Source organism: Semicossyphus pulcher, unplaced genomic scaffold (genome assembly GCF_022749685.1).
Source record: "Semicossyphus pulcher isolate SPU_LCO1_2020_fin unplaced genomic scaffold, fSemPul1.0.p SCAF_5, whole genome shotgun sequence".
In the NCBI taxonomy this organism is placed as follows: Eukaryota; Metazoa; Chordata; class Actinopteri; order Labriformes; family Labridae; genus Semicossyphus; species Semicossyphus pulcher.
In genome coordinates, this window is record NW_027211726.1 from 4719087 (window position 1) to 4746637 (window position 27551).

A 27551-nucleotide genomic window follows, 5' to 3' on the forward strand; every position below is an offset into this window, starting at 1 on the left:
AGATTTTCAGGTTTTCTCACGGACGTAATTATTTCTTTCTCATGATCTTTGTCCAAGTTTTAGAAGCGAAGTTAACTATTCTTTCACTTTCACATCTTCTCTGTACGATTTCAGTGTTACTGGTGGGCTTATTAGCCCTTCTGTTTGAGTAGTTGGGGGTTAAATGCCTTCCTCAAGAGTACAAAAGAGGTTTAATTATGTATCTGTCTCTGGAACGCACCTGCATCTGACCTTCGAGCCACTGCTGCTGTCAAACTTTGGTCCCCGGGATATCTGGGGAATATCTAACAGACACATTTACTGCACCCTCATGAAAACCCTTTAAACTCTCCTTTTTACATGCTAGCTGCATGCTAATAATCAAAATGAGTCACCACTCGCCGTCTATTCATACCAGTCATGTCGTTATCTGCTATTTTAGGCGATGATGATGTGACTGAGCAGAGAATATGAAGAGCACCAGTCATGTAGAGGTGAACTCTTACAGCAGTGAGAGGGTCTTTGCCTCTAAAACTTGTCTTATCATTGCTTAAAAATGTCATCTTTCAGTAGGTAAAGTTATTCTGATCTTTCTTTGGTCCTTCTCTTCAGTCTTACAAGAAGGACTACTTGATATTCCAACCAAGACGTCAAAAATGTCTTTTTATGACTCTTTGAGTTCAACATATCAACCTCTCTGGGATCTAATTAAACACAAAGTGTAAAATATTCAGACGACTGTCTGACGGTAATTGTTGAAAAATTAAATAAATTAACTGAAGATTCTGCTACATAATAGTGAAGGCCTTTTATCTTTGGTCAGGTGAAGAGGTCAGATGTCAGGTGACAAAGGTTGCCTTTGCACTCCTTAAAGGTTTTTTGTATTGGACAGAAAGGGACGAAGATGACAGCTGAAACGCTGACAAACCCATATTAATGATTAAAGCCATTACTCATCTCCTGGTAAACAGAATAAATGAGATTCATTAGACTTTGCGTAATTAAAAACGTGTTACAAAGACTGAGAGAGGCAGGGAAAGTAATCCTTGGGTGTAAACAGAACGTTAAGAAGGGTCCACCGGCAAATCTCTGCCCAATTAAGATGCAAATACAGGATTCAAACTGGGGACAAATACACTGAGTCAAATGTTCGCAGAGAGGCTGATCGATAAAAAATTAAATTAAAATCAAACAGGCATGAATAAACAGAGACAGAGCTTTGGAAATTGCTCCCCCGGTCCAGAGGGCAAGTTGCAGGCTGAGTTATAAATAGAAACAGTTTTTCCCCTCAGACAAAGAGAGCCAATCTCATTTGAAAATCAAACACTCCCTGCAGAGTCTAATTGGGGATGGAAATAGGAACGGAAAGAATGGGGATGAGAGATGAGGGAGGGTGTTGGGGTCTTGGCGATTCAAAGGCTCCAAAAAATGCTTTACACTGTAAAATTATACCAACAGATTGATTTAAAGTGCACCAGACACAACAAAAAAAAAAACACGTTTTTACACATACACTGAGGTGCTACACTTAAACACTTCAAAGCACAGAGCACCACAGTTTGAAGCACAAAGCACGAGATAGCACAAAAGAGGCACCAGCCACTCAAAGTCACAACACTGCACAGAAGAGTCACTACTTCACAAATATCAGGCCACACCGCCGCCAGCACTGCCACATTACATACTCTACATTTCCCAACACGCCTGTGGAGATGCTTCAGTAAGTCTTTAAAGTAAGTAATCTCACTTACTTTAGTTCCTTTGAAATAATAGATCTGATTGAATTTCCATCAATGACTCTGCAAAATGTGTCATTGACGTCTTCTGTTGATATCAATGGAAGAAGAAGGGAAAGTAGGGAGTGATAAAGGAAGGGGCACCCACAGGGGCGGCCATGTTGGTTCCAAGCTCCTTCTCCTGCTCTAGAGTGAAGTTGTCTGTTGAGGCACAGTGTGATTTACAAAGTCTGCCATTTATGGCAAAGGCGAAAAGATAATTCCTGGGTTATTTTTTTTAAGTGTGTCAGGTGATTATTTGGCCTGCAAGCAGTGGAGAAATCACGCAGAATGGAGTTTTGAACTTATAAACCAGCGTAAAGGAAAAGCTGCTCTGCTTCATTGGTTGAGTTAAATACGAGTTGAGCCTTTAGCATCCTAGAGGCATTAAATGAAACATCCTTATTTCTTGTGAGCTTACGTCTGTAAAATAAAGTTATAAACTGCCCCAAAAACATAAAATTAACCCCCCAGTTACCAGACAATCTGACTGAAATGGCAACCTTGACTTAGAGGTGTTTTCTCATTGCTAGTTAATGACTTGATGCTTAAAATATGGGTCGACAACTTTGGAGATGCAGGTGCAAAAGTACAGTAAAATTCCATGTATGAGACGCACTTTTAATAAAAAATGTTTTTATGTAAAAAGTGGGCTAGCTTGATTGTTGCTAACGCTTTGTCACGGATATGCACCGTCATGATCGCCATTGCAGCCGCCACCCTCACAACAATCAACGTTACCGTAGGCTGCCAGCTACCACACCCCGACATGTTTAAAACAGATGGTAGGCTGTAATTTGTGTGGATTTGAGTGTGGTAAAATTACTTGTTTACACTTTTTTATTAATAAGTAGCTATAGAAAACCTTTTTTCCCTGGGATGCACCCAAAAAACAGACTGCCTCCTATATTCTGGTGATTTTACAGTAGATAACATTGCATTGCATAACAGCAGTGTTGGGCTTAATTAATATACATATTAATTCATTATAACGTATTTATTTTTATTAAATATTTATTATCTTGTTGTTTTTTAACTCCATTCTACAAAGTGGAATTAGTGGTTTGGTACCGCTAAACGAGCTTTACATAATGAAGCTAATGCTCAAATTGACCTGACAAACCTTTTAATTGTTTCATGTTGTTGCTGTAGCTTATATGAGTTGCTGATTCTGTTTGCTGATGACAGTTAAACCAAACCCCACATTGATCATTTGGTTGCTGCACGACACAGTCACCAAACAACCACCTGATTACCACACAAAAAAAACCCAAGAATTATCTTTAACACAAAGTGGAGAGGAAGTTTTGCCTCTCCGTTCTCAACAACAACTTCACCCCTGACTTCTCTGTGGAGCATGTGGAGGCAACATGGGGGCTGTTTTACCATTTAGCAGCACAGACACACACCTGACACACCTGTCAGAGAGGACTTAGCCAGGGCACCGATCCCGTAGGAGTTGGCGGACTTCCTCTTGAGACGAGGCAGAATGGAAGTAGTGTCCTCCATGGACAACTGAAGAGAGAGGGAGGGAGGTGGGGTGAGGACGAGAGAATGCGAGAGTGAGGGAGGGAGGATGTTGGTGAAAGAAAAGGAACAAAATGCAATGGGGGATGAAAAATGCCAAAAAGAAAAAGATGAGAGAGAAATGTCAGAGAGATAAAAATGGAATAAAAGAAATTGAGGTGAAGAGAGCATATCATTTAAGATTCAGCAAATGGTTTCAGCGAGATAGAAGAAGAGAAGGGAGGTAGTAATAGAGGGAATAAGAAAAGAGGGTTAATTATTCGAACACCTTGTACATGGCTTAAAGGGAAAAGAAGAGAATCATAGAAATTCTGCATCTCAAAGGAGAAATGGATCCTTAAGTGGTGATTCAAAGGCAATTTAAATGCACAACAACAGGAGGTCGTAATGGCACAAAATCATCATTAAAATCTTGATAGAATTGAATAATTACTGATAGATATAGTGTATTCACTAGTATAACTTAAAATGATTTATATACCATGAAAAATGGATAGGTAAATATTGAAAACAGACTCAAGCACGTTAAAGCAGGAGATGCTTATGTGAGAGTGTTTCGCTTTATATGCCCAAGGACTCGTCTTCAGGGCCTAGTGGTACAATAGTGTTCCCTCTCACTCGGTGTTCGGTCTCCCCCCAACATATGACCTATATGCAACACCATTCATGTAAATAAATGTCTGTTATGTCTCTATCTATCACCGAATGAGGTAACACAATGGTGATTGAGCCTATGGCCCACTGATGAAAGCCTTTGCATTTGCAGTATATAGTATCAATACAGGCTGGGTGTCTTGTGCAACTTTAGCGGTGTAACGGCTGTATGTGCAACCTGTTCTGTTTGTCCCTTCTCCCCTTCTGTTTCCAACTCTGCAGGTGAATTAATTGCAACGAGCTACACCTGGCCTCACAAGCAGCGCCCAGTTAGTGACGCGTTTTCCATCAGCCAGCAGTGATTGGTCTGCCAGAGAGGGTAGGCGGAGTTAAGCGGCTGCTATTCCGGTCTCTGCGAGTGTTGCGAGTAAACAGTAATCTACTATGTCTGAACAAACAAAGAAAAGATCGATGACTACAGATACAACTTCAACAAGAAGTGAAAATCCAAAGAAAAAGAAACAAATTTGACGCTCAGATGAAGCAAACAGTCTAAAAAGGAAAGTGACCGTGGACGTCTGGTTAAATTGGGAAGTGTCCACCCGCAATTATCAATTATCATCAAAGTTGCCGCCAAAGAGAACGAAGCTGAAATCTTCGGGATTAGACCTTTAAGGTTAAATTGTCTCATTAAACATATTGTAGTTTGTTTTTCTCTCGAGTACTCTTAAAGAACTGGATCAGTGTTTGAAGCCTGAAAGCGGAGGTTTGTAGATAGTTCAAAACGCTGAGACCAAGTATTCTCGGGTGTACAGCACACCAACCTAAAGGCTCATGCTTGTGTGATTTCTGCTGTACTTCCTGGCGCCAGCACTCACGGCAAACCAACCAGCAAACTAATGAACACAGAGACAGAGCTCAGCTCCTAATGAGGTCCTACCAACAGCTAATTACAGAGGGAAGTAGCAGGAAAACATGTGGACTCTGTTCCACCGGGGGATTGTGTGATAGATGTGATGTAATATTGTGAGTTAAAGTGCTTTAATTACTGTGTAAAGGCAAAGTGATATGATCTGGTCCCTGAGTGGTGTACAAGTGAAGTGTTATGCTGCGTTCACATGGATTCAGGCAGACGGCAGACAACACCTTTTGCACGGCACGGGAAAAGTAAACAAACACTCCGACAGAGCGGCAGGACGGCAAAACAAAACACGCATGACGAGATGAGATGTCATTTCATGTAATTATTGCTTATTGTTATTGGTATTCTATTGCAAACAAAAATACTGTTAGATTTCCCTTAAAACATGAGCTAATTCTTTCATTTACAATATGGATAGTGAAAGGAGAACTGCACTTTGTGTATCACTTGTTTATCTGCGTCTGAAAAAAGAAACAACAAAAACAAAAGCGCATGTGGTCATAAAGTTCGGGGTGCTGTTGAACCAAAGTGATCAGCCTCTCGTTGTAAAGATCGCCCACGTTTTCTTGTTGTGATAGGGAGGTACGTCACATCCGGTTGTAAATTCCGTTGCGGAGGACGGCAAAGAATTAAAACAATTAACTTTGGACGGCAAAGCCGTTTACCGTTTCTGTTGCTGGCCATCTCTGCCGGCCTCACCATAATTTACCATCCTGCTCTTATTCACTAAAATGCCATCCGGTTTGCCGTCTGCCTGAATCTGTGTGAACGCAGCATTACTCTGTCTGCAGATTACTCTACACTAACATCATATGGTGTTGTGATGCAGCAGTGTAGATATTTTGGAACAAATAACATTCTTCTCAGATTCCCTTTTTGTCTTCTGATCTTGCACGATGTAAAACAACAGAGTCCTGGACAAATGTAAACAATAAGTGCTGCAGCATTCTGGGCTCTGATAGTTGAAGTCAGTTAAATATAAGATACTAAGTCTGCTCTATTTCTTACTGTTAGCAGATCATCTACACTTTGCTTCATACGTACATAAATCTGGCATGAAAAGTTTTAAAGCGAGACTAATAATGATTTTGCTTTTGACACCTTATTAAAATGACACGTTAGGAGGAAGGGGTCATCCACAACTCTACAGGGCTTTTTAGCCGTCTTTAGCTCGTAGTTTTGGTTTTATGGCTTTTTCACTGCATGCGTCAGTGTCACAGGTATCAGGAACTACATTTATGTTTTCAGCAAACAAGCTCTACTTCACACTACCTGCGCTGTAGCAAACACAGTTAGACACTGACTGGAAAAGAGAGCAGAATATTTAGCAATTTGTGAAGACAAAAAGAGAGCTGAAAGAAGCAACATCCATTAAGTGGACGTACACAACTCCAGTTCATCGCTCACTTTGCCCTACGTCTGCTGGGTGTGCAGATAGTCCACAGTTTACTAACACATTAACCAGAACAATGCCACACATATGATTTATTTAGTTTAACAAAATATCAGGAGGCTGCACCGGGTTTAGGACACAAAATGTCATCCAGGCCTTTCATGTGCCGCTGTGTGAAGCAGACAGGCTGCCGGACAAGCTTGTTAAAGCCTACTTTTTACTGAGATCAGCATAATTCAATGTCGTACTCAGGTCAAACAACTGTCCCTTAAGGTCAGCAAGTTCTTTGTTATAGAAACATTTCTCCAGACCTCTGTTGCTTTAAACAGATGTGTGCTTCTGTGTGATGATTTGCCTCCAAGCATATTTGAGTCAACAAAATTCCCATTATGCAAATAATTTCTGCTGAAAGTACAGAAACTGTTGAGAAGCGTTGCACTTCATCTTGCAGAGCTTTCGGTAAAAACTGGGACTTGTACGCAGGCTTCAGTCGAGGAGAAGATAAGCTTATTACAGGCTGTTATCTGTGACTCTGTATATATATGAAGCTTGCAGGACAGTAGATTAGCAGAGGGCCGAGAGAGGAGGCGGATGGGAGGGAGAGTTTATGAGGAGAGAAAGAAAAACGGGGGGATAAGAGAGAGGGAGTGGGAGAGGAAGATAAGAGAGGGGCAGGAAGACGGGGAGGATAAACAAGTCGAATGTCAACTTATGTACTCAAAAGCCAAACTCAGGTAGCAGGTGAGTGATGGAGGGGGGGAATGACGGGAAGAGATTTGGGGAGTGAAACAATTTAAACAAGGAGACTTACATTGATTCCTTCCCAGGAAAACTCGGCATGGCCATGCTGGGGGAGGGAGGAGAGGGGTGGGAGAGGAGGGGAGGAAAGAGAGGGGGAGGGGGAGGAGAGAAGTACAGGTATAGCAAAGGCGGGAGGAGAAGGAGAAGATTTGAAAGAGTGAAGAGGAGTTTTGGGACATAGAAACTGAATTTAAGCCTTAATCCTGAGTTACAGTGATTCGAACAATTGCATTCTGGATGTAAGGGTGTCAGCAGTTTGCCAGTGCGCTTCTGTGTGCGGTTTAAACTTTCACATTCGATTTTAAAGGTCATAAAAACTTTACTGGCAGCTACGTTGTTTTCTTTTTCTTGATATTTTTCTTTCATCTTGATCTAATTTTAAGTAAATCAGGTCTGAAATGGAATTCAAACGTAAAGCTTTGAAGTTTAAATAATCCTTCAGGCAGCCTGCATGAGTTTGGGTTTGACCCTTGTAGAGTTTCAGATTTGACAGATCAACCAGTAAATGCACCGTGCAGATACCTGCACAGGATGAGTTGTACCATGTGTCTGTAAATACATGATTCATTCAGGGCTGGGTTTAAGAAATCGATTTTTCCAACTCAAATCGATTCTCATTTGATTGACCCAATATCGATTAATAAATCCAGAGATTGATCTTTAAAATATGTGTAAAAACGTGTCTTCACTCACGTTTCTGAGCGCTCCTGAACGCATCACGACTTAGCGCAAATCCCCCGAAACACGGCAGTGAGGGAGACATGCCCGGACATCAGCGATCGCTGACTCTTTTTGTTGTGTGTGCGTCCATGAATATGTAAGTTAGTTACGCACTGATGTTTATGTTGCTCTCTGTTAGCGTCGCCTTTGGCCGCAAGTGTATTTGCAGCATGTTGTTGTACAGTATGCCTTTCCCCAGAACTCTAAGTCTCGTGTGGTTTTGTCTTAGCGCTATGAGATCTCGTGGCCAAATCTTGCGGAAGTTGAAGCCCTGTTCGTTTAATCAAAAGCTTGAGCCGGATTTTCAGACTCAAAATCTGAAACTGGAAAAAAAAGTTAATAAGCTGTCTAATTCTTAAAATTGTTAATATTGTGTTGACTGATTTAACTTCTCTAGGGTCAATTCTTAATGTAAACATTAAACATGTTGATAATGCACCAGGTTAGAGGTGCATGAATACTGTAACTGAAATACCCCTAACCAAATATCGATATTGAATCGGATCGGATCGAATCAGGACCTTGTGAATCAAAGTCGAATTGAATTGAGAAATCCTTATTGATTATTATCGATTAGCTTAACCCTACTAGTGAAACATGCTTCAGTCTTATCAGCGTTGTGTAGATCGAAAACCAGAGGACATAAGTAGCAGTTTCTTAAATGATAGAAATTGTGTAATTGTGTGTAGTCCTGTGTCTGTGTGTTTTCAGCTGCACTGTCCCTCTTTGTCCATCTACACTGCTCAGAATGTTTACGTAACCAATAGATACCATTCAGCTGTTTCCAGGGGCAACAGCAAATCTAATGGGCGGACAAGCCTGGACACCATTTATTATGTGTCCTCTTATGCATGCACACACACACACACACATACACACAAACAATCATGTATATTCATCATCATTTTGTGCAACAGACACAAAGACAGTTTGGAAACTGTCCTAAGTGTTTAAATCGTCTGCTGTCAAACGGATTCTTCTTATTTTCTAACATGAGGCACTTTGTCGCAGTGCCCCAAGAGTTCCCCCGCTGGCACTTTAAGCTTGTTATCGTTCTCGTGCTGTTCACAGATCACAGACTGCATGGGAGGTGAAACGGAAATGCCCTAAACTTTCTGTCAAAGTACGTGCAGAACTTTGTCTCTTGTCCTCACAAAGCTGCTGCTGCTGCTGCTGCAGAGGAGGCTGAGAATATTAATAGATTACAATTAAATTAAACACATATGTTTTATATATTTTGGAAACATGCTGGAGATTTATTTTTGGTCATATGAGAGATAAACTGTATGATCTTTAACAAAACATATTAGCTTGTGCAGAGCAGTATCTCCATTCATAGCAGAAGCTGTCCTTCAAAATAATGCAACAGTCCCCAGTCTCCCTCTTCTCCTTTTTACCTGTTTGCTTCAGGTAAAATTAAGACTTAGAATTTCAGCAGATCATCTGTACAATAAAAGAATGATGAGGACTTTGCATCTAAAGATTTCTTTTCATCATCACTTCTCATTTAAACAGTCTGACTGAAGCAGACGGCTATTGATCGCTGCATTGCTCGCATTTTGACAGACAGATTTGACGCACAGTTCGTGTTGTTGTCAGAGGTTTTATTATCAACATCTATTTTTAGCTCACTTAGATTGTTGACGAAATTAACACTGGGGCAATGTTAAGATTATTTTTTGGCCTTATTTATAGAAATGACTGTGGGTAGTATAGGAAACAGGGGAGAGGAGAGAACGGGGGATGACACGCTGCAGGAGGCTGAGGGTGGGGGTCGAACCAGGGGCTGCTGCATCGAGGTCTCTAGCCTCGGTACATGGCCGCCAATTTAACTGCTGAGCTGAACTGGTGCCCCGCTAAGATGATTTTATCTTTATCTTTATATTTATGAATTTTAGTTTCTCTTGCTCTGGAAGAGGCATTAAAGATACGATATTAAAGAATAAAAGTAATGAAGCAGACCAGAATCTTTTTTCATATAGTATTATTGTTATTGTTAGAAACATCGGCTGTGGTCATCAGGTCATCGGAAACAACAGACAATAATAATAAAAATGCTAATACAGCAATAACATGGCTGGTGGGAGATGGACTGACTGATTGGGATTTGGCAATAAAAGAACAGAATGAGTGTAGCAGAGCTGATAAAACATTAAGATGGAGCTCGGCCTCTGTATTTATTCATGATTTAATCAGCAGCTGCTGGATTCAGAGACTCTGGAACAAGAACATCTACATGAATGAATGTGAATCTTTTAAAGGCCTTTTTGCCCTGGTTAACATTTCTCATCTCGTGTCAAATACAGGGGATGCTTAGCAAATTGAATCCTTGAGTGAGCCCAAACTGAAGGCTAAAATAATTGTAGTTTTCCTTCAGGCGGCTTCTTTGCCTTCTCGATGTCATATTCATGTCAGATGTTTATTTTCATGAAAAGTGGAATAAGGAAAAAGAATAATCCGCCGCTAACAACGCAGCCCCTGAGATGGCAGAGGGATTAAAAGAGGCCCTGCACAAGTCAACCGTCGCCTTGTTCAGATCTGCGTTACCGCGAACAGGGAACGATTCAGATCAAGTACCATGCACACCTGGGAGAGCAACACCTGAACCAGAATATACCAGCAACAACTTCAGTGACATTTTTTTAACCTTCATTTAAATCATGAAGTTGTTTTCCTGAATGACAACATTGCTAATCACAAACACTGAGTGTGTAAACCTCCCACAGCTGACGGGCTAAACTGAGCTAAGTGAATAATGGTTTATTTAATCTTAAAGGCTAATGAACGTTCTCAGCAGTGGGGCCGGGCTGCAGCTTGGACAAATGCAAATGAATCTTTCAGCGACGAGGATGAATCACTCACTTATTGTTTGTAAAATAATGTGTTTGATTTTCTCTCATGAGATAAATACACCCAACAGCAGCAATATATTACTTTATGCTTATGAAGGTTTTGGCTGAATGTTAATGTATTCACTGTGAAAGACTGTGAGTCATTTATGAACTCTGTCGACCTCTGATGTCGTCTTTGGGGAGTCAAACATCTCGTATAGATATTATCTCCTCTTTGCATGAAAGCCCTTTTCCTTCAGTGCTGCTCCCATAAATGAGCTGATAAATATTAAACAAATATCTTGTTATCACCGTCTTAAAACCATTTATAAAGTATTTTAAAGTGGTTACTAATGGCATTATATGTGGTAAATATAAAGCATTTACTAAAGCTTTGTATAGCTTTTGGGTTGCCAGGTTTCTATAATCAGTTTAGTTGTGTTCAACACTTATGATACCTTACTTACTTTATTTTTTTAGCTGTGAAATCCATCAGAAAGACCCCTGTAATGTGCTCATTAAAGGTATAAGGAGTATATAACATGTCTTCCTTCAAATATCTAAAAACACTTAATACACATAATAACGCTCTAAGAAGTTTTGAATAAGACAAAGTGCCAACAACAGTAGAGCAGGCAGAGCAGAGCTACAAGCTGCATGCTAACAGTGCTAACATGCTGATGTTCACCAGGTATGATCTTAACCATCTTCACTATCTGAGATGAGTGTTAGCCTGCAAACATTAGCTCATTAGCTATTAAAACAAAGTGCATTAAGGTTGTTGATGGATGAAAAGTCAGGATGTAACTACATTACTCCTTGAGGAGACATCAGTGTGTTGACCACATTTCATTTAAATCTGTTTGACAGTCAACCTCAGAAGGATTCAACCTCTGAGAAACATGAATGTGGTATATGCTCCTACAGTTTTTAAGTTTTTAAGCGCTCAGACGGAGATGGGTTGAAATTGTAGCCGAGGAGTCGCAGAAGTTACCGCAAGGCATAGCTTCACACCGGAAAGGGGATGGAGATTAGCGTGTCAACCCGGGTTGTGTTCCCATCAATGCCGATCTGAGCCGAAGTGATAGTTACCCGGGTCTGAATGTTGATTGTAGCCTGTCCCATTAAGCAAAAAGCTGGGTGTTAAGGGTTTTTTGACCAGTGGGAAAGAGGCTTATGTCTGGACTAGGGTTGGGCGATATGGCCAAAATCCTGTATCACGATATAGGATATTTCATATCTTGATAACGATAAATATCACGATATGATATTGCATGTTTTCTGGTAATTTAACAAATAATGAATCCACATGAAATAACCACACAGTAAAGCCTATTTTTGGATAATCCTGTGTGAATTAAATACTTGACAAATAAAAAGTACTGAGTTTCCGTTTTCACTTGGGCCGAGCCCTTTTCTACACGTTAACATCCATGTTAATCATGTGCACGGATTAGAAAATAAAGCTTTTTCAAAATGATGTAAAAATTGGCATAAAGCAATTTAGCTCCTGGTTTTGTGACATCACGATAGAGACGATATAGAAAAACAACTACGATAGACATTTTCATATTGCCCAGCCTTGGTCTGGACCAAAGTGGTAGACCGAGCAACTGACCAACTCTCCCTTTTCAAGGGCAACCCTGTTTGCATTGTTAAACATGTTATTTTTTATTACACAAGCCTAACATAGAGGACAGTGAGCCTAATAGTCCAGCAGACCCAGCTTATCCTTCAGTCCCTGGTATTGAACAATGACCCTGTCGCTGTTTGCAGATAAATTATTATCATTTTGAGCCATGGAGCAGAAAACCGAAGCTGTTGCCCTCTAAATTATTCAGATAATGCAAAAACAGCAGGGTTCAGGGTCAGCGTGCAGCTCCCATAAAGAATGAATAGCTGCACGAGTAGATTTAGGAAGAAGATGATGAATGGTCAAACGTGTGAGCAGAAGCGAGTAGTAATGCTGGTGTCATCTTTGTCCTTGGACTGTGTGCGTGTGAATTATTAACACAGCTTGCGTCAGAGGTCGCAGGATTTGGATTCAGAAGCACCCCTCAGTGTGTGAATGTTGAGCTCTCATGGTCAAACGAGGATAGAAAGCCCGTCATCACCGTCTTTGTGATGAGTGTGGACGTGCTCTTATTTTGCATTCAGATCGACTCCATAAAGTATATTAGAGCCGAGCTCTTCCTGTAGCCTCGTCAATAGTGGATTTTCCTGAATCGAAGAGAGACGCAGCAGCATTGTGCGAGCTGAAGCTAAAATCCATTCAGCTGTGATAACATTGACAGTCTCTCAGTAAACTGACATTCTCAGCTCCACATTAAACTGTGTGCCCAGCTGGTTAAATCAGCTCTTTATGCTGCTGGAAATCTCGCCTTAAAGCATTTCTCCAAAGTAAACACTTTACACAATGATAAATACCTTCTATGCATCCGTCCGTTTCCTATACTTATTTATCCTGTTCAGGGTCAGCAGGTACTTAAAGGTAAAATAAGAAGGATTTTTCCTTGCATTTCGTCAACACATTCAAACTGGGCCCCTCCTCCTGTGCTCTTCATCACCAGAAGCTCACTCTCTCTCTCTCGTGCGAGAACACGCCCACCCCACCGAGCTAACACCGACAGCATCACGGTTACCTTTGCACTTGCACGCAAACCACCGGTTAGCTTTGCGCTAGCGCTGAATGTGGCCCAGTTGCTGATTTGAACCACTCCCACACTCACCTATATGCTGTGATTGGCTCAGGGAACCACAACAGCGCCACTCCTCCTGCCCATGCAAGGAAAAACAACAGAATAGATGCAGAGGGAAGGCTCTCACAAGGATCTGCACACACACTCAACAACACACATGTATAGAGGCCCAAAAGTGATGATTTATATTATATTATATTTGTAAAAGTCTATACTTCCCGACGTTCATACTTTCTACAGTATTTTGCTTTCTTCTAATGAAAGTTACTATAAGTATTTAGCAGTAGCAACAGTGTTTTCTAATAGCAATAGTTACAGCTGTAATTAAGATTAAGAATCTATGTAGGGAAGCACATAAAACACACTTTATACACATGAGTGCAGCTTTGGGGAACTTTTATTTTGTGCTGATTGCAACTCATCTGGTGCAAGCTTGTGCATTTGTTTTTAAAACCAGTGAAAGAAAGACGCAATCAAAAACCATCTTTTTAACATCTGTTTGTAGGGTGAGAGCTAATGTATCGTTTTCTGCCTATGTAAGATTTATAAATGCTAATGGTGACGATGTAGTTTATTGTAGTTGATAAATCTTGTTTAGTTTGGGGTTTCAGGTACGCTGCTCCTGCTGCTTGGAATCTGCTGCAGGAGGGTTTGGGTCTTAAGGACCTGATCTCTCTAAATCTTTTTAAAAGTAGATTGAAGGCGTTGGAGGAAGATGCATCAGGTTGTAGATGCTTTGTTTAATGCCTTTCCGCTATGTGACCCAGAATATGCTGACTTGTTTTCTGTAATTGTTGTGTGTTGTATGTCTGCAACTTTGTTAAAATGTGCTGCTGCTGTCTCGGCCAGGACACTCGTGTAAAAGAGATGTTTAATCTCAATGACACTTTTCCTGGTTAATTAAATTTAAATATATATATAAAATAAAAATAAAAAGCTCTTCAGGCAGTAAATAGCTTTCTTGGAACAATAACAATATAGAAACATTTAAACTTCTCGCTGATGATCTGATTTGCTTTTGTCTTTCATAAAGAGACATCTATATTAAAGCTCCTGTGAGGAACTGTTGATTTTGGCGCCCCCTGTGGACAAAGCCGTACCTCTTTGCTGATTTTGTCCTGTACATGCGTACCAAGTGGTGTTTTTTAACACATGATCTCTTCCTGGTTTCTTTAACAGTCATATGTATCACTCACTTTAAAGTGTTGCCCTGGTAAATGAAAACAAAGGCAGCGTGCAGTTAATCGCTTCGTCTGACACCTACCCCCCCCCCCCCCCCCCCCCCCCCCCCGACTGTTTTGGGGAACAGGAGCCTCCATTCAGGCTATTATATTAACGTTCGATGTTCGAAATATAGGTCAAGGTATGTTGTGCTTGATTGTAAGTTTATTATAAGCTCAGTGGGACAATAAGTCTCATAAGGAACAAAATGCTGCATAATAGAACCATTGATAAAGTTCGCACTAGAAGCAAGATAAGCCATTGATTCAGATTCTCCAGCTATGGGATCATCTTCCAAAAAGCTGCTAATCTTTAATTTAATTAGTTTTAGTGTCACATGATGTGAAAATAGCGTTTCAGAAGCTTTTACACGTAAAGACCAGAAAACATCATGTGACTGAATGTTGGTGAAATATCTGGCGGCAGCTTTAAGAAACATCTGCTTTTTTCAGGACACTCATTAAAAGTCTAAAACCCTCTACTGAGGAAAAACACTAATGGCAGTAAATGATGTCCTGTGCTTAGCAGCAGCTGAACCTCAGTCAGATCATCTGTGTTTTAGTGAATTTGGAAGGCGTACGTCCTCAGAGGAGATCTGATAGGAGCACTCAGTATTGATCTGACTATTAGTGGAACCACAAACAGGCTGATGTTTCAGTTAATGTGCCTTTCACTGAGCCTAATGCTACAGGGATGTTTCCTCACTGTAGTTAATAGTATTTAATGCGCAAGTGTGAGAGCAGCATGATGAGCTCATACCTTTGATGCCCTGTTACATTTATGTTTTTAAGACCGTGGATGTGTCCATGTTGACATCGCCCATTTAATGCCAAGGTTCCCATGTGTCTTGAAAAGGTGTTGGAACATTGGCTGACTGAATGAAACTAAAGTACTACTATTGTAACAATATGCTTTGGTTGGGTTGGAGTATTTTAAAATAAAAATGGAGGTGTTCCCACAGCACAAGGTAAGAAAATAGCACTGACAATAAGAGCCAAATATGAAAGGAATGATGGTTAAGAGTAAGAATATAAAATAAACATGCACAAGATAAGCTAAAATAATGATAATAGCCAACAGTGCAGCCGTAAGCTCCAACAGCAGACTAAACGAGCTTTATTTTTTCTATCATTCTCTCCTGTTTATCTGCCGTTTTTACAGAACACATCAATAGCGAGTGTAAATAAGAAGCGTAATAATAGAACAATAGAAATAAATAAATGACTAAAACCGGAAGTATCTACCCGATAATATTTTGTAATTTATTGCGGCCTGACAGTGGAGGCTGCAGCAGAACCCACCTGAGAGTGCAGGTCTGCAGCCAGACTGTCTCGCAGTATTTAGCAGAGACGTGGAGCTGGACAGGAGCGAGGGGTCAGCTTCATGTTTTCACGCCCCGGAGGTTGTTGTTTGGTTTATTTGTGTATTTTTGATGGGTTGCTCAGAATATCTAGTTCACACATTCATGTCCGCCTCGACGGGAAAACTTCATAACTTTGGTGATACTTGCATAACTGCTAATTACCAAATATTAGCACTGATATGTTGGTAACATGGTGAACATTATGCTTTCTAAACATCAGCATGTTAGCACTGTCATCGTGAGGATGTTAGCAGAGTCGTGTAGCATTTAGCTCAAGGCACTGCGTGGCTGTAGACAACTGTTGTTTTTTTTGTGGTATAATCTCGTTAGATTTTCCTGGATCTGATCGTCAGTATTATCTAGTGTTTTGTTTGTTGCCCGTCCTGAGTGGGCTGTCTTTTAGTCTGAGTCATTTCTCTGAGCTCCCGTGTTATAAATCCCTCCCCACCTGCCGGCCTCTCTCTCTCTGCAGGTCTTTAAACTGCTCTGAGGAGTCATGTTTGTTAAAGTTAACAACACAAAGGCTGCCATGGGATCAACGCTCAACAGGAGGAACATTGATCAATGCTGATGCCATGGTCACAAACAGTCAACACTGAAGGAAAAAACTAAACTATGGGCTGTAATTAAAAGTTTCAAACAGCTTTTATTGTCTCCAGTGAGGAGGCGAGGGGACAGGAAGCAACATCTGAATTTAAGAAGCTACAGGTTATTTCCATGTTGCTCTTTAACTGGGAATCTCACATTTAGTCAGCTGCAATGTAGAGATGTTAGAAAATATACTTTTGATTACAGTAATAAAACTACTAGTGCTCATTGACCTTCCATCCCTCGTGCAGGAGTAGAAACCACGATAAACACTGAATTAAAGAAAGCAGCAGCCAGTGGTGAAAAAACAATAAGATGGATGTCTCTGTTTTCGTCTCTCTCTCTCTTTCTCCCGCTCTCTCTCTCCCCAGGGTCCACAGCTGAGAAGTGATACATGGCTCAGTAATAGTCAGAGCCCTGGGGAGTGCGGCTCTGTGGCCTTGGTAAGAGACTATCAACACACACACACACACACACCTTCACACCCAGTCAAGCACAGCCAGTCACGAGAGTGCAGGCGTACACACAGGAGTGCACATAGGTTTGACTAATATGGGCCTCTGAAGGCTGAATTCAGTTTGTGCTCTGCCTCTTTTTTTCAATTGTGTCGCTTTTAGTAGTTTGTATAGTATTCTACTTGTCATGTTTAAAAGGCCCCTGAAACAGAAGGCTGAGTAAACGAGACAATATCAGTTCGTTTAGAACTATCAGACCTTTAAGGTAGGGTTATCCTGCTATAAAAATCTATTTTAAAGCCTTTTATTTATTAGGACGACATTTTACTATAGATGCTTTCCCACTGGTCAAAAAACCCGCTAACACCTGGCTTTTTTGCTGAATGGGAAAGGCTACAATCGGCATTCAGACCCGGGTCAAATGACTCTGCAGTACACCCGGGTAATCATCGCCTCGGCTCTGATCGGCATTGATGGGAACATTAAACCCGCGTTGACACGCTAATCTCCGCCCCCTTTCCGGTGCGATGCTGTGCTCCATCAGTAACTTCTGCGACTCCTTGTTCCGCCCGTCTCCGTCCAAGCAGCGCTCCAACATTGCCTTAAATCAATGCTCCAATGCTCCAACAGACTGAATGAGTAATAGCTACAATAAAGACTTAACCACTGTAACATCTTCACAGTTTACTACCTCTGCCCTCTGCCAAAAACCTTGGGGGTGATTTTTGATTCATCCTTTAACTTCGATAAACAAATAAACTCTGTGGTGAGAGCCTGCTTCCTCCAACTGAGAGCCCTAGCCAAAGTGAGGCCGTTCCTAAAACCCAATGACACGGAAATACTCATTCACCCTTTTATTACTTCCTGTTTGGACTACTTCAGCTCTCTATATGTGGGGGTCAGTCAGTCCTCCCTCTCACGTCTGCAGTATGTGCAAAATGCTGCTGCCAGATTTTTAACAGGTACACGACAGCGTGATCGTATTTCCCCTGTACTCGCCTCTCTCCACTGGCTACCCGTTAGGTTCAGAATACATTTTTTTACTTGTTTTTAAGTCGCTCCTAACCTGGCCCCTTCTTACCGAGCAGACCTTTTAACCCCCTATACCCCATCACGAGCACTCAGATCCTCTGAGCAGTCCCTGCTGGTCGTCCTTGGGCTAAACGAAATCTATGGGGTGATCGCGCCTTTTCAGTTGTGGGCCCCAACCTGTGGAACTCATTGCCTCCTCGTGTCAAAAGGGCAGACTCGATAAATTCTTTCAAAGCTCAGCTCAAAGCCCACCTCTTTTCCTTTAGGTGGGAAACGGGTATGTGTGATACATTCCCACTTTGTAAGGTAAGGATTCGGAGAGATAGAAGTATTGAAACAGTGACACATGTATAGTTTTGTCTCTGTACTTCAGCACATTGGACCTGATATAAAGCCAAACTTTCAGCTTTAATTTCATGGTGTTTACATTTAAACCAAGTGAACAATGTAGGAACATTTCATGCATACCACCTAACTTTTCAGGGCCGAAAGTAATTGGACATCCTTCCGCCCACTAGCCTGTCTGTGCCTGCTTATGTGCAAGAGGACCTCAGACTTGATTGGGTGGGAGACAGCGTGCACCCGGACAGGTTGCGAAGCTGTCACAGAGCTGACACATTCAGGCAGTGAGCCGTTCACACCTCAACCAATTTAGACTTAATTTGGACTAAGGACTGTGGGCAGAAAGAGGAGCAGCCGCAGGCTCAGGGATCCCTCCAAACCCAGCACCTCCTCTGTGTGACAGCAGAGAAACCAATTAACATTTAGGGCTTTATTTTAACTACTTATGGGGCAGGGTCTAAAGTGCATGGTGTAAGTGCATTAGGGCGTGTCCAACTCCTTTTTATGTGGTTTGATGTTGCATAATCCAGGCGCAATATAGGGTGCAAAAGGGTTGTATTAGTATGTGAGCTGTGTGTGACCTTTTTGACCGTCTGCAGGAGGAGCAGAATCCACAAGAGCACCTCGAGGTGAAGCAGGCGTGGGAGGAGTTCACGGTGAGTTTGTATTTGTCTTCTGGCATCAACAGAATGGTGGAGTGGATATAAAAATCACTTATAAAGGTTCATCTTACTATCTGGCGACTGTGGCTCAGTGGTAGAGTCGGCCATCTCTCAATCAGAAGTTTGGGGGTTCGATCCCGGACTCCTACCCTCCACATGTGGAAGTGTCCTTGGGCACTGAACCCCAAATTGCTCCTGAAGGCTTAGTCATCAGGTATGAATGGGCATACACCTGATTGGAGATTGGCACTTAGGCCTTTGCCATCAATGTGTGAATGAGTATGAATGAGAGCTATATAAGTACTACTATCTGAATAATGCATTGTTAAATAGCAGAATAACCCTGCACCATTGGACAAATCAACATAATTTAATTTAAATTCATCACTTTATGGGACCCTGTAAGAAGCAAAGTGAAAAGTGTGACAGTTGGTTCAGTCGTATATTTGTGTGTTATGTGAGTAGCGTCTAATGTAGCTTTTAAAATGCTACCCTCTATCAGACATGAGGAATGGGCTACAGCAGTCCAGTTAGCTCACTTCTTTCTGAATCAGGCTCAGATTGTTTTTCATTTTCTACTTAAATCTTCAGACTGAACCACCTCTGACTCCAGTGACATCACATAAGGCAATATATCAGACTTCAAGGAAGCGCCTTCTGGAGAAACAGCAAGCTTTATAAATGCTTCTCACGTTTGCAGGACTACTCAGGAAAACCTGTGAACAGACTTTGATGTTTAACAGCGGTGGACTTCCCCTTTCAATCACCTAAACTCTAACACCCTTTTCCCACCGAAATTAGCGTGTTGATGCAGGTTTTTCAGACCCTTTAAGATGCCTCTCTGATAGATGTTGTCTCTGTTCCCATTGCGAGTGGAGTATCCTGCTTTCTGTCTCTTTTCTGCTGCGTCTCCATCTGATGTCACAAACGCGCCGGAGACAGGGTTAGTAAACAGGGAAGATGTTACGGAGGTTAGGTCTTTATTGTATCTATTACTCATTCAGTCTGTTTATCAAACTCGGCGCAGACAAATTAGGATCGGAGCCGAGGCGATAATTACCCGGGTCTACTGCAGAGTCATTTGACCCGGGTCTGAATGCCGATTGTAACCTTTCCCACTAAGCAAAAAAGCTGTTAGTGGGTGTTGGTGACCAGTGGGAAAGCGGCTTAATGTGCTGGAGTACAGAGAAACAAAGTCAAATGTGACACTGTCATAATACTTTCTGACTGTGCTGTAAACAACCGACACGCTCCAGTACAAACGTGCACACACACACACAGACAGTGAAAGAAACAATGACTCCTTTGACACTTTTTTTCCCCCCAAGTTTACATCTGGGCGACTTTTCTTGAGGCCGGGGCCTGTCCATCGAGCAGCAGGAGGCAGTCGGGGTGAGTAACAGCGCTTCATTTTTCTCACCTCTGGAAGAATCGAGGAGACAAGAAACGACACTCTCACACAGCACCGTCTCTGTCTGGAGACGGTTCACATGTAAGAGGAGAGCTGAGGACACCAGCGCGGCTGTCTTTTGTATTCAGTTACAGTGGCTTTCAGCAAAATGGGAAAATAGATTGAGGTGTGCAGAAATGGTGGAGGGATTTAAAAAAAAAAGATAATAGCATTTTACCTGATCCCCATCTTTCCGTACTGGCACCGCGTCCGCTGCTGCAGAGACAAAGAGGGACACAGAGAGACATGGATAAGAAAACTTCATTATCGCTGGTGCTTCAGTAGCTACAGGTTTCAAGCTCCAAATTTAAGAAAATATCAGTCCAGAGTACACAATCCCTGTGTCTCAAGCCTCCCTGAAAGTGGAGGGCGAGCGAGGGAAGGAGAAACAAGAAGAAAGAGGAGTGAGCGAGGGACCCTGACAGAGAGAGCGGAGGAGATAACAGTATGTCAAAGTGACGCAGCCTTCAACATGCTCGCTGAGGGAAGATGACAGCGCTGTCCAGTATTTCTCTCTCTCACACACTCACACACAAACACAGCGTGCTAAAATTAGATCAATTATCCACGCCAAGCTTTGGCACACAGAGGGCACAACCAGTGTGAGTCATGAAGGCCAGAGACGATTCCTCCAAAGTATCTGAGGGTGAGGAAAGGGGGAACATTCTGCTACTTATTAACATAAATAATCGAGAGCTTCTTCGCCCTAATGTAATAGAGAACAGCGGCTGTAGACGAAACCAGAATGTGAACTCTCCCTTTGCACACGATGACCTTGAGTCTGACCTTTAAGCCCCACTTCAGTGTAACTCAGCATTTTTATGGTATTACTCATTTTTGAGCCGTTTCCTGAAGATGTTAATAAACCACACTGATTACAGAATATTTTTTGACAAGTATCTAAATTATGTGCTCAAATGTAAGCTGTTACTGAAACCGAATTTCTCTGAAGTAAACACTGTCCTCTCTGCCATCTCGCTAGCTAAATTAGCTAGCTACACATGTGCACTGACACACTTGTGTTTACCTTCCGCTGGTCCGCAGCTACGTGCCAAGAAGGAGGAGAGACACAGAAACAGTGCTTCAGGGATTTTCTTTTTTTGGGGGCGAGAAAACTACTACTTTTCATGAAAAACTCGTTGTATGAGACCTTTTTTTCATCTAAAAAGCATTTTTTTATCTAAAAAGTTGGCTGCGTCCTAAACAGAAAAATGCAGAGAGGTATTTTATTGTGTTATGGTAATTTACCCAGACGATGGAGCTATCTGGTTGTTAAGTGGTGAGTGGTCTCCGCATTAAATTGTTTCTGGGTCCAAGCTGCTACAACATCTCCTATTTACAACATGCCGCAGCGCTGTTCTGTGTTTCCCTCGCTGTTTTAAGTGAGCAAAACTAACTTGATTGTTGCTAACGCTTCGTCACGGACATGCACCGTCATGATCATCATAGCCGCCGCCACCCTCACAACAATCAACGTTACCGTAGGCTGCCAGCTACCACACGCATTTTTATACTCATATACTCATTTTTATTAATAAATACCCCCCAAAAATAGACTGCATCTTATATTACGGTTTTTACAGTACATAACGGATTACTTGACTTGCAAAAGTAACGCGTTATGTTACTCAATACAACAAAAAAGTAACTATTAACAGATTACTTCGTAACACGTTACCCCCAACACTGGGGGATTTAAAGCTTTGCCAAAAAATCTGAGAGAAAATACCTCACATTTACAGAGCTCCACAGATGTTTGAAAATCCACTGAGTTATTACAAGCAATTATAAATAAGTTGTACACTTGAATGACATAATTATTCCCCTAAAATTGCTTTAAAAAGTTCCTAAAGACTTCAGTGAATGTGGATGAAGGAACTGACATCAGAAGCTCTTATCTGCGTTGAGGTTGAGATCATTATAAAGTCATTATTTCAAACTTGTAGAGCTAAGTTATCAAAGTTATCGTGTGTGTCCTTGATCTCTTGGCACACAGATTTGATGCCACACTGGATGTTGTTTCAGCTCTTTGTTTACCCTGCTGGTCAGCTCTGGCTGCTGGTGCACACAGGCTGCTGGGTAATGTAGTGGAAAGTAAACACTGAAAGCTGTCACGACAAAACTAAATGGGCTGGTTTTAGTACTGGTCAGGTTTGGACTGAGATATGTGGATATACTTTTAGCATCGCATAGTTTTGTCTTTGAGATCCTTTACATGCATTTTATAAGTAACATTATTCTGTTTGCACAAAATATGAAATAACTTGTGTCCTTCAAACTTGCCAGGCCAGATACCTTTGAAAGTCTGCTTTTATCAAATGCTTCTCCGTCACCGAGCTCACAATGAGCGAGCAGCACTTTTATTATAGATGGTGTTGACAGATAGGTAATCCCACACAGTCTGAGGAAATGACACCAGGATTAGTTTGGTGTGTATAAGCCGTCGGCATCAGTGGTGGCTCAGATGGAAGAGCGGTTTAGATTGTGAGTGTAAGATCACTGTTTGTATTCTTTAACGAGGCGAGGAGAAGGTGAAGTAGAAGCTGTTTTTTTTTTCTTTAAGAGCAACGAAAGATTACTGTGACAGGCTGAGAGGGTGATTGAAAATGCATCAGACGACCGTTATAAAGGTTGAATTGACATGAAGAGGAATAAAGGAGGTTACAGGGTATGTTTATGTACGCACAAGTAATCTGTTGAAGAAGACTCCTGTTTCTCTTTGAGCCTGGAAGTCCTTATCTTTGATTTGACAAACCTGAATATGTTGACTGGTCGAGAACACACAACAACCAAAAACAAGCTCGCATTGACTATAGTTTCACATCTTACAGTCTCTGCATTGTTAGGGTTCATGGATGAAAGGATTGAGCTATTAAAACTCTACAACAAACCTGCAGCAGACACTAAAAAGTAACCTTGCCAAGATTCAACTGAACTGTTAATGATGTTGAATGTGGTACCATTGTAAACTTCTCGGAAAAAATCATCTTTAAACTGGCTATAAAATTGTATGACATTGTATTTAACATGCAAGTGGAGGAGCTAGCATAACATGTTTGTTTGTTTTATCTTGTTCGGTTGCCTTTCTTGATTCTTACAAACAGCATCTTGCTCTGAAAGTAAAAGAGAAAATGAGTATCACTTGTCATGTGCTTCTGGTTAGCACTGTCGCCTCACAGCTAGAAGGTTCTAGTCAGAACCCCTGGGTCGGACGTAGGGGGGCTTTCTGTGTGGAGTCTGCATGTTCTCCCTGTGCAGGCGTGAGTTCCCTCCAGGTACTCAGGCCCCACAGTCCAAAGACATGCTCGTTAGTTCACTGGTGACTCTTAATTGCCCGTAGATTGTGGGTGTGAGCGTGAAAGGTTGTCTGTCTCTGTGTTTCAGCCCTCTGAGTGACAGGCGATCAGTGTACAACCCTTTCGCCCAATGACAGCTGGGATAGGCTCCAACCCTGAACAGCATAAGCGCTACTGTATGGATGGATGGATGCTATGTGCTGTTTGAAGTGTACAAGGAGAAATTCCAGGTAAGACAGACGTATGCAGATGGTCATCATGCACACAGATCAGAAACTTTAAGAACTTTACATCATGTAATCTAAGATATGATTAACTGTCCAGTGACTTTTCTCCCACTGTGTGTGGTGAGCTGTCCTTGTTGCTCCTGTATGATTCATAAGCCCGGGGAGGCCTGTCCTCTGATGTGGTTCACCTGGTCGTTCTGGACTCCTCGGGGTTATTAAAGCTCACACATTAGCTCATTTCCTGTCCCGCTTCCAGCTGGCAACAACCTTGTGTGTTTTTGATTTGACTGCATTCAAAACCTACACGGTGCATATCTCATAAATCCATCTTATTTCCATCACTCATAAACCTAAGTAAATAGTTGTTTTTGTATTCAGTAATAAATTGTTAAATATTTAAATGTCAAACAAGAAAAGTCTTTTGAACGACCTCTATTTATTTAAATGACACAAAGCAGCAAATCCTCTCACTCAATCCTGCAAATATTCTGCATTTTGGCTTCATATTGACTTGAACAATTAACAAATTAATCATTTCAGCTCCACATGCACTTCTGCCTTTGTTCATTTAGCTCATTATCACACTAAACCTTGGAAACGTATTCATGCTTAATTATTTTCCCTTCGTGTGCTCCCTCTTTGTCACAATCTCTCAGCTTGATGGTGACATTGTGTTCCGTGCAATGATTTGTTTATCCCACATATAAACAAAAACAGGATATGACTCATAACCAGGAGACTAGTGTGCCTGTAAATATGCTCACTCTTCGCACGTTGATCACAATGAATCACATGAATCCAGTGTTACTTCTTGGACTCCCCGTCTTTTACAGCAACATTAAGAGATGTCTCTGTCCAGCATTACTCTCGTAGCCAGCGCTAAAATTAGATTAATTATCCACACCATGCCTTGGCACAGGAGGGCACGACCTGTATGAGTCAGCGAGGCCTCGGAAGTTGAAGGATATTAGATTTAAGTGGCTTTGAAAGGAGAGGCCTCCCCCGTGTTAACACAAATTATAATCTACATCTCGAATATTTCATAGTAAGAAGTGAGATAAAACGCTGCTTCATCTCCAGACAGCTCCCGTTTGATCCGAGACGCTGCTCGAGACATTAAAATACTTCAAGTCAAGAGCTATAAATTAGTCCAACTCCATTTATAAATACCATAAGTTAAGATAAGAAAGTGCTTATGTGGAAAATTGCTTGCATTTAATATCACTTCTTCAATCAAGTTGGTTTCAAGCGCGAATCTTGAGCTTCCTACACTCTCATCAGTGACACACTTCATTGTTAGAAGCTCAAAAATCTTCCTTTAGCCAATCACTCCTCTCTCATCTCCTGTCTGATGAAAGGCTGATTGAAGTGGATTTAATAGCTGAAATCAATACGGCAGCCTGGACTCACTTATCAGTCTACTTCCTTCTAAGAGCCGATATTTCTTATGTATTGTATTCTCAACATATAGTCCAACATCCACATCGATGCCGCCCACATTGATTTCCTGCTCTCTGCCAGGTCGCACCCCCGCTTCAAGGGAGCGCTGCCAATCGACGACACCTAAAAATACATCAGCCTTTTTTCTCACTTCAATGGAGACTTAAGCTTTCCATCCAAATCAATATCAATAAAACCCTTCAAGGCAAAGGGTGGAGGTGGTGGGAGGTGGGGTTAGTCTTCAGTGTTCAGGGGTAGAAGATGAAGTTTGGAGATGTGCTTTACCTCAAGGGACAAGAAATGACCAGGGATGCACGATATTGGATATATTAGGCACATGCACTGACCGCCAGGGTCAGCCCTACACACGGGTCTGTATGTGACTGACTGACTGACTGAGTGGCTGTACTTTCACAGCCGCAGAGAGAAAGAGTCGCAACATGGCAATGGCGGATCATGGAGCATATTGGACCTCCACCGATGCGTCTCTCTGTCTATACGGCTCTGGATACTTTGTTCCCCTGTAGTGGAATTACTCTTATTGTAGTGGCCAAAAACTGCTACACCACAGACGCCATCTTGCACCCTTCTTCACGCTTGACGGAAGCGTGGTGCACGCAGTGCGCGTGCACACTTGTACCCAGTCAAAGTCGTAGCATTACGTCAAGCTTTTTTAGGGAATCATCGAGCATTTAAGCATAATTAAAGCGTTTTTTTAACGGCGGAAAATATCAGCAGAAAAATTACATATCTGCGGATGCCAATATGTCATAAGCCATAATCTGCAGATACCGATAACATGCCAATAATATTGTGCATTTCTAGAAATGACAGCAGTTCCAAAACAGGTTGTAAAGAACCTACTGAGAAAGAAAAATACTAACAACTTTTATTCTCTTAAATGCTGCTAGTTTCTAAAAACGTGAATAAATGGAAAAATAAGACGTTCATATATGAATTAAATCGGTTAATGAATATTTTGCATTCATGTTATGACTAAGAGAAGTTGTTTTGTTGATAACTGACTACATGATGACACACCTGAGTTGTCCTCTAGCTAGTACAGATAGCATTGAAGCAGCCCTGTCTCGATGTATTTCGCTGTGTTTCATCACAGGTCCACTCTGATATTTTTTGTCCTCCGAGGTAAAGCTTCAGAGGTTTGTGATATGAGAAAACGTTTTAGACATCAGCAACAGACAACGGTTTAGTTTCAGTCGCACTGAATCAAAGAGAGACGGCTTCTCTCTGAAATCTCCAGTTAGCACCAACATCAATAACAGAGAGATCCATCAGCACAGGGGAGCAACAGAAAACTGCAGACCAGAATGCAGTGCAGCTACAGGACGTGCTGATTGTCTTTTAACATACTCTCCATGCCCTATGTTATAAAACAAAACATAATTCTTTTGCCCAACTGGAGGCAGCAGTATTTATTATACTATCAGTGTATAAAGTATGGTATACTGCAAACAATTGACTTTCTACACAGCCAGCAAACACAGAGCAACATTAGCATTCATGTTAGTCTCACTGTTTTTGTTCTGTTGTTGGTCTCTACAACTCCTGACGGAATTATCTGTCTCTTTATCTGCTAACTGTGTCTGTCTGCTGTTTGGTGCTCGGCATTTAAAGTTATAATCTTGAAGATTTTCATGTAAATAAATGTCTGTTGAGTGACTATCTATCGCCGAATGAGGTAACACAATGGTGAGCCAATGGCCCACGGATGAAAGCCTTTGCATTTGCAGTATTACAGACTGGGTGTCTGGTTTGACTTTTGTGGAAAAAATCGTGACGCATTTTCCATCAGCCAGCAGTGGTTGGTCTGCCAGAGAGGGTAGGCGGAGCTAAGCGGCTGCTTTTCCGCTCTCTGCAAGTGTTTCGAGTAAACAGTAATCTACTATGGCTGAACAAACAAAGAAAAGATGGATGACTACAGATACAACTTCAACAAGAAGTGAAAATCCAAAGAAAAAGAAACAAACTCGACGCTCAGATGAAGCAAACAGTCTGAAAAGGAAAGCGACCGTCAGCCAGGAAAATCAAGAGTTACAACCGGAGCCAACCGTGGACGTCACACATGCAGCACTGTCTGGATATCTGGGAAGTGTGTTCCCGTAATTACTGTTTATATCGCTATAGGTGCTGCCAAAGAGAACGAAACTGAGATCTTCAAGATTATAACTTTAAAGTCTAGTTGGTTTTCAATAATGCAGGTAAATGTTTTGGCT

The 27551-nt window shown here is 41.6% G+C and overlaps 1 protein-coding gene across 6 annotated transcripts in view; it reads right to left on the reverse strand.

Moving 5' to 3' along the window:
- Window positions 1-27551, reverse strand: part of fam131ba (family with sequence similarity 131 member Ba) — a 60396-nt gene that overhangs the window by 9227 nt on the left and 23618 nt on the right. For 3 of the 6 annotated variants that reach the window (XM_069682184.1, XM_069682182.1, XM_069682180.1), the window contains exons 2-3: window positions 20533-20570; window positions 3164-3269 (exon numbers count right to left, since the gene is read on the reverse strand). In XM_069682184.1, the coding sequence (XP_069538285.1) occupies window positions 3164-3269; window positions 20533-20570 (144 nt within the window). Of the gene's footprint in view, window positions 1-3163; window positions 3270-7001; window positions 7035-20532; window positions 20571-27551 lie in introns of those variants that run through there. The other 3 variants (XM_069682181.1, XM_069682185.1, XM_069682183.1) reach the window with 3 other exon arrangements.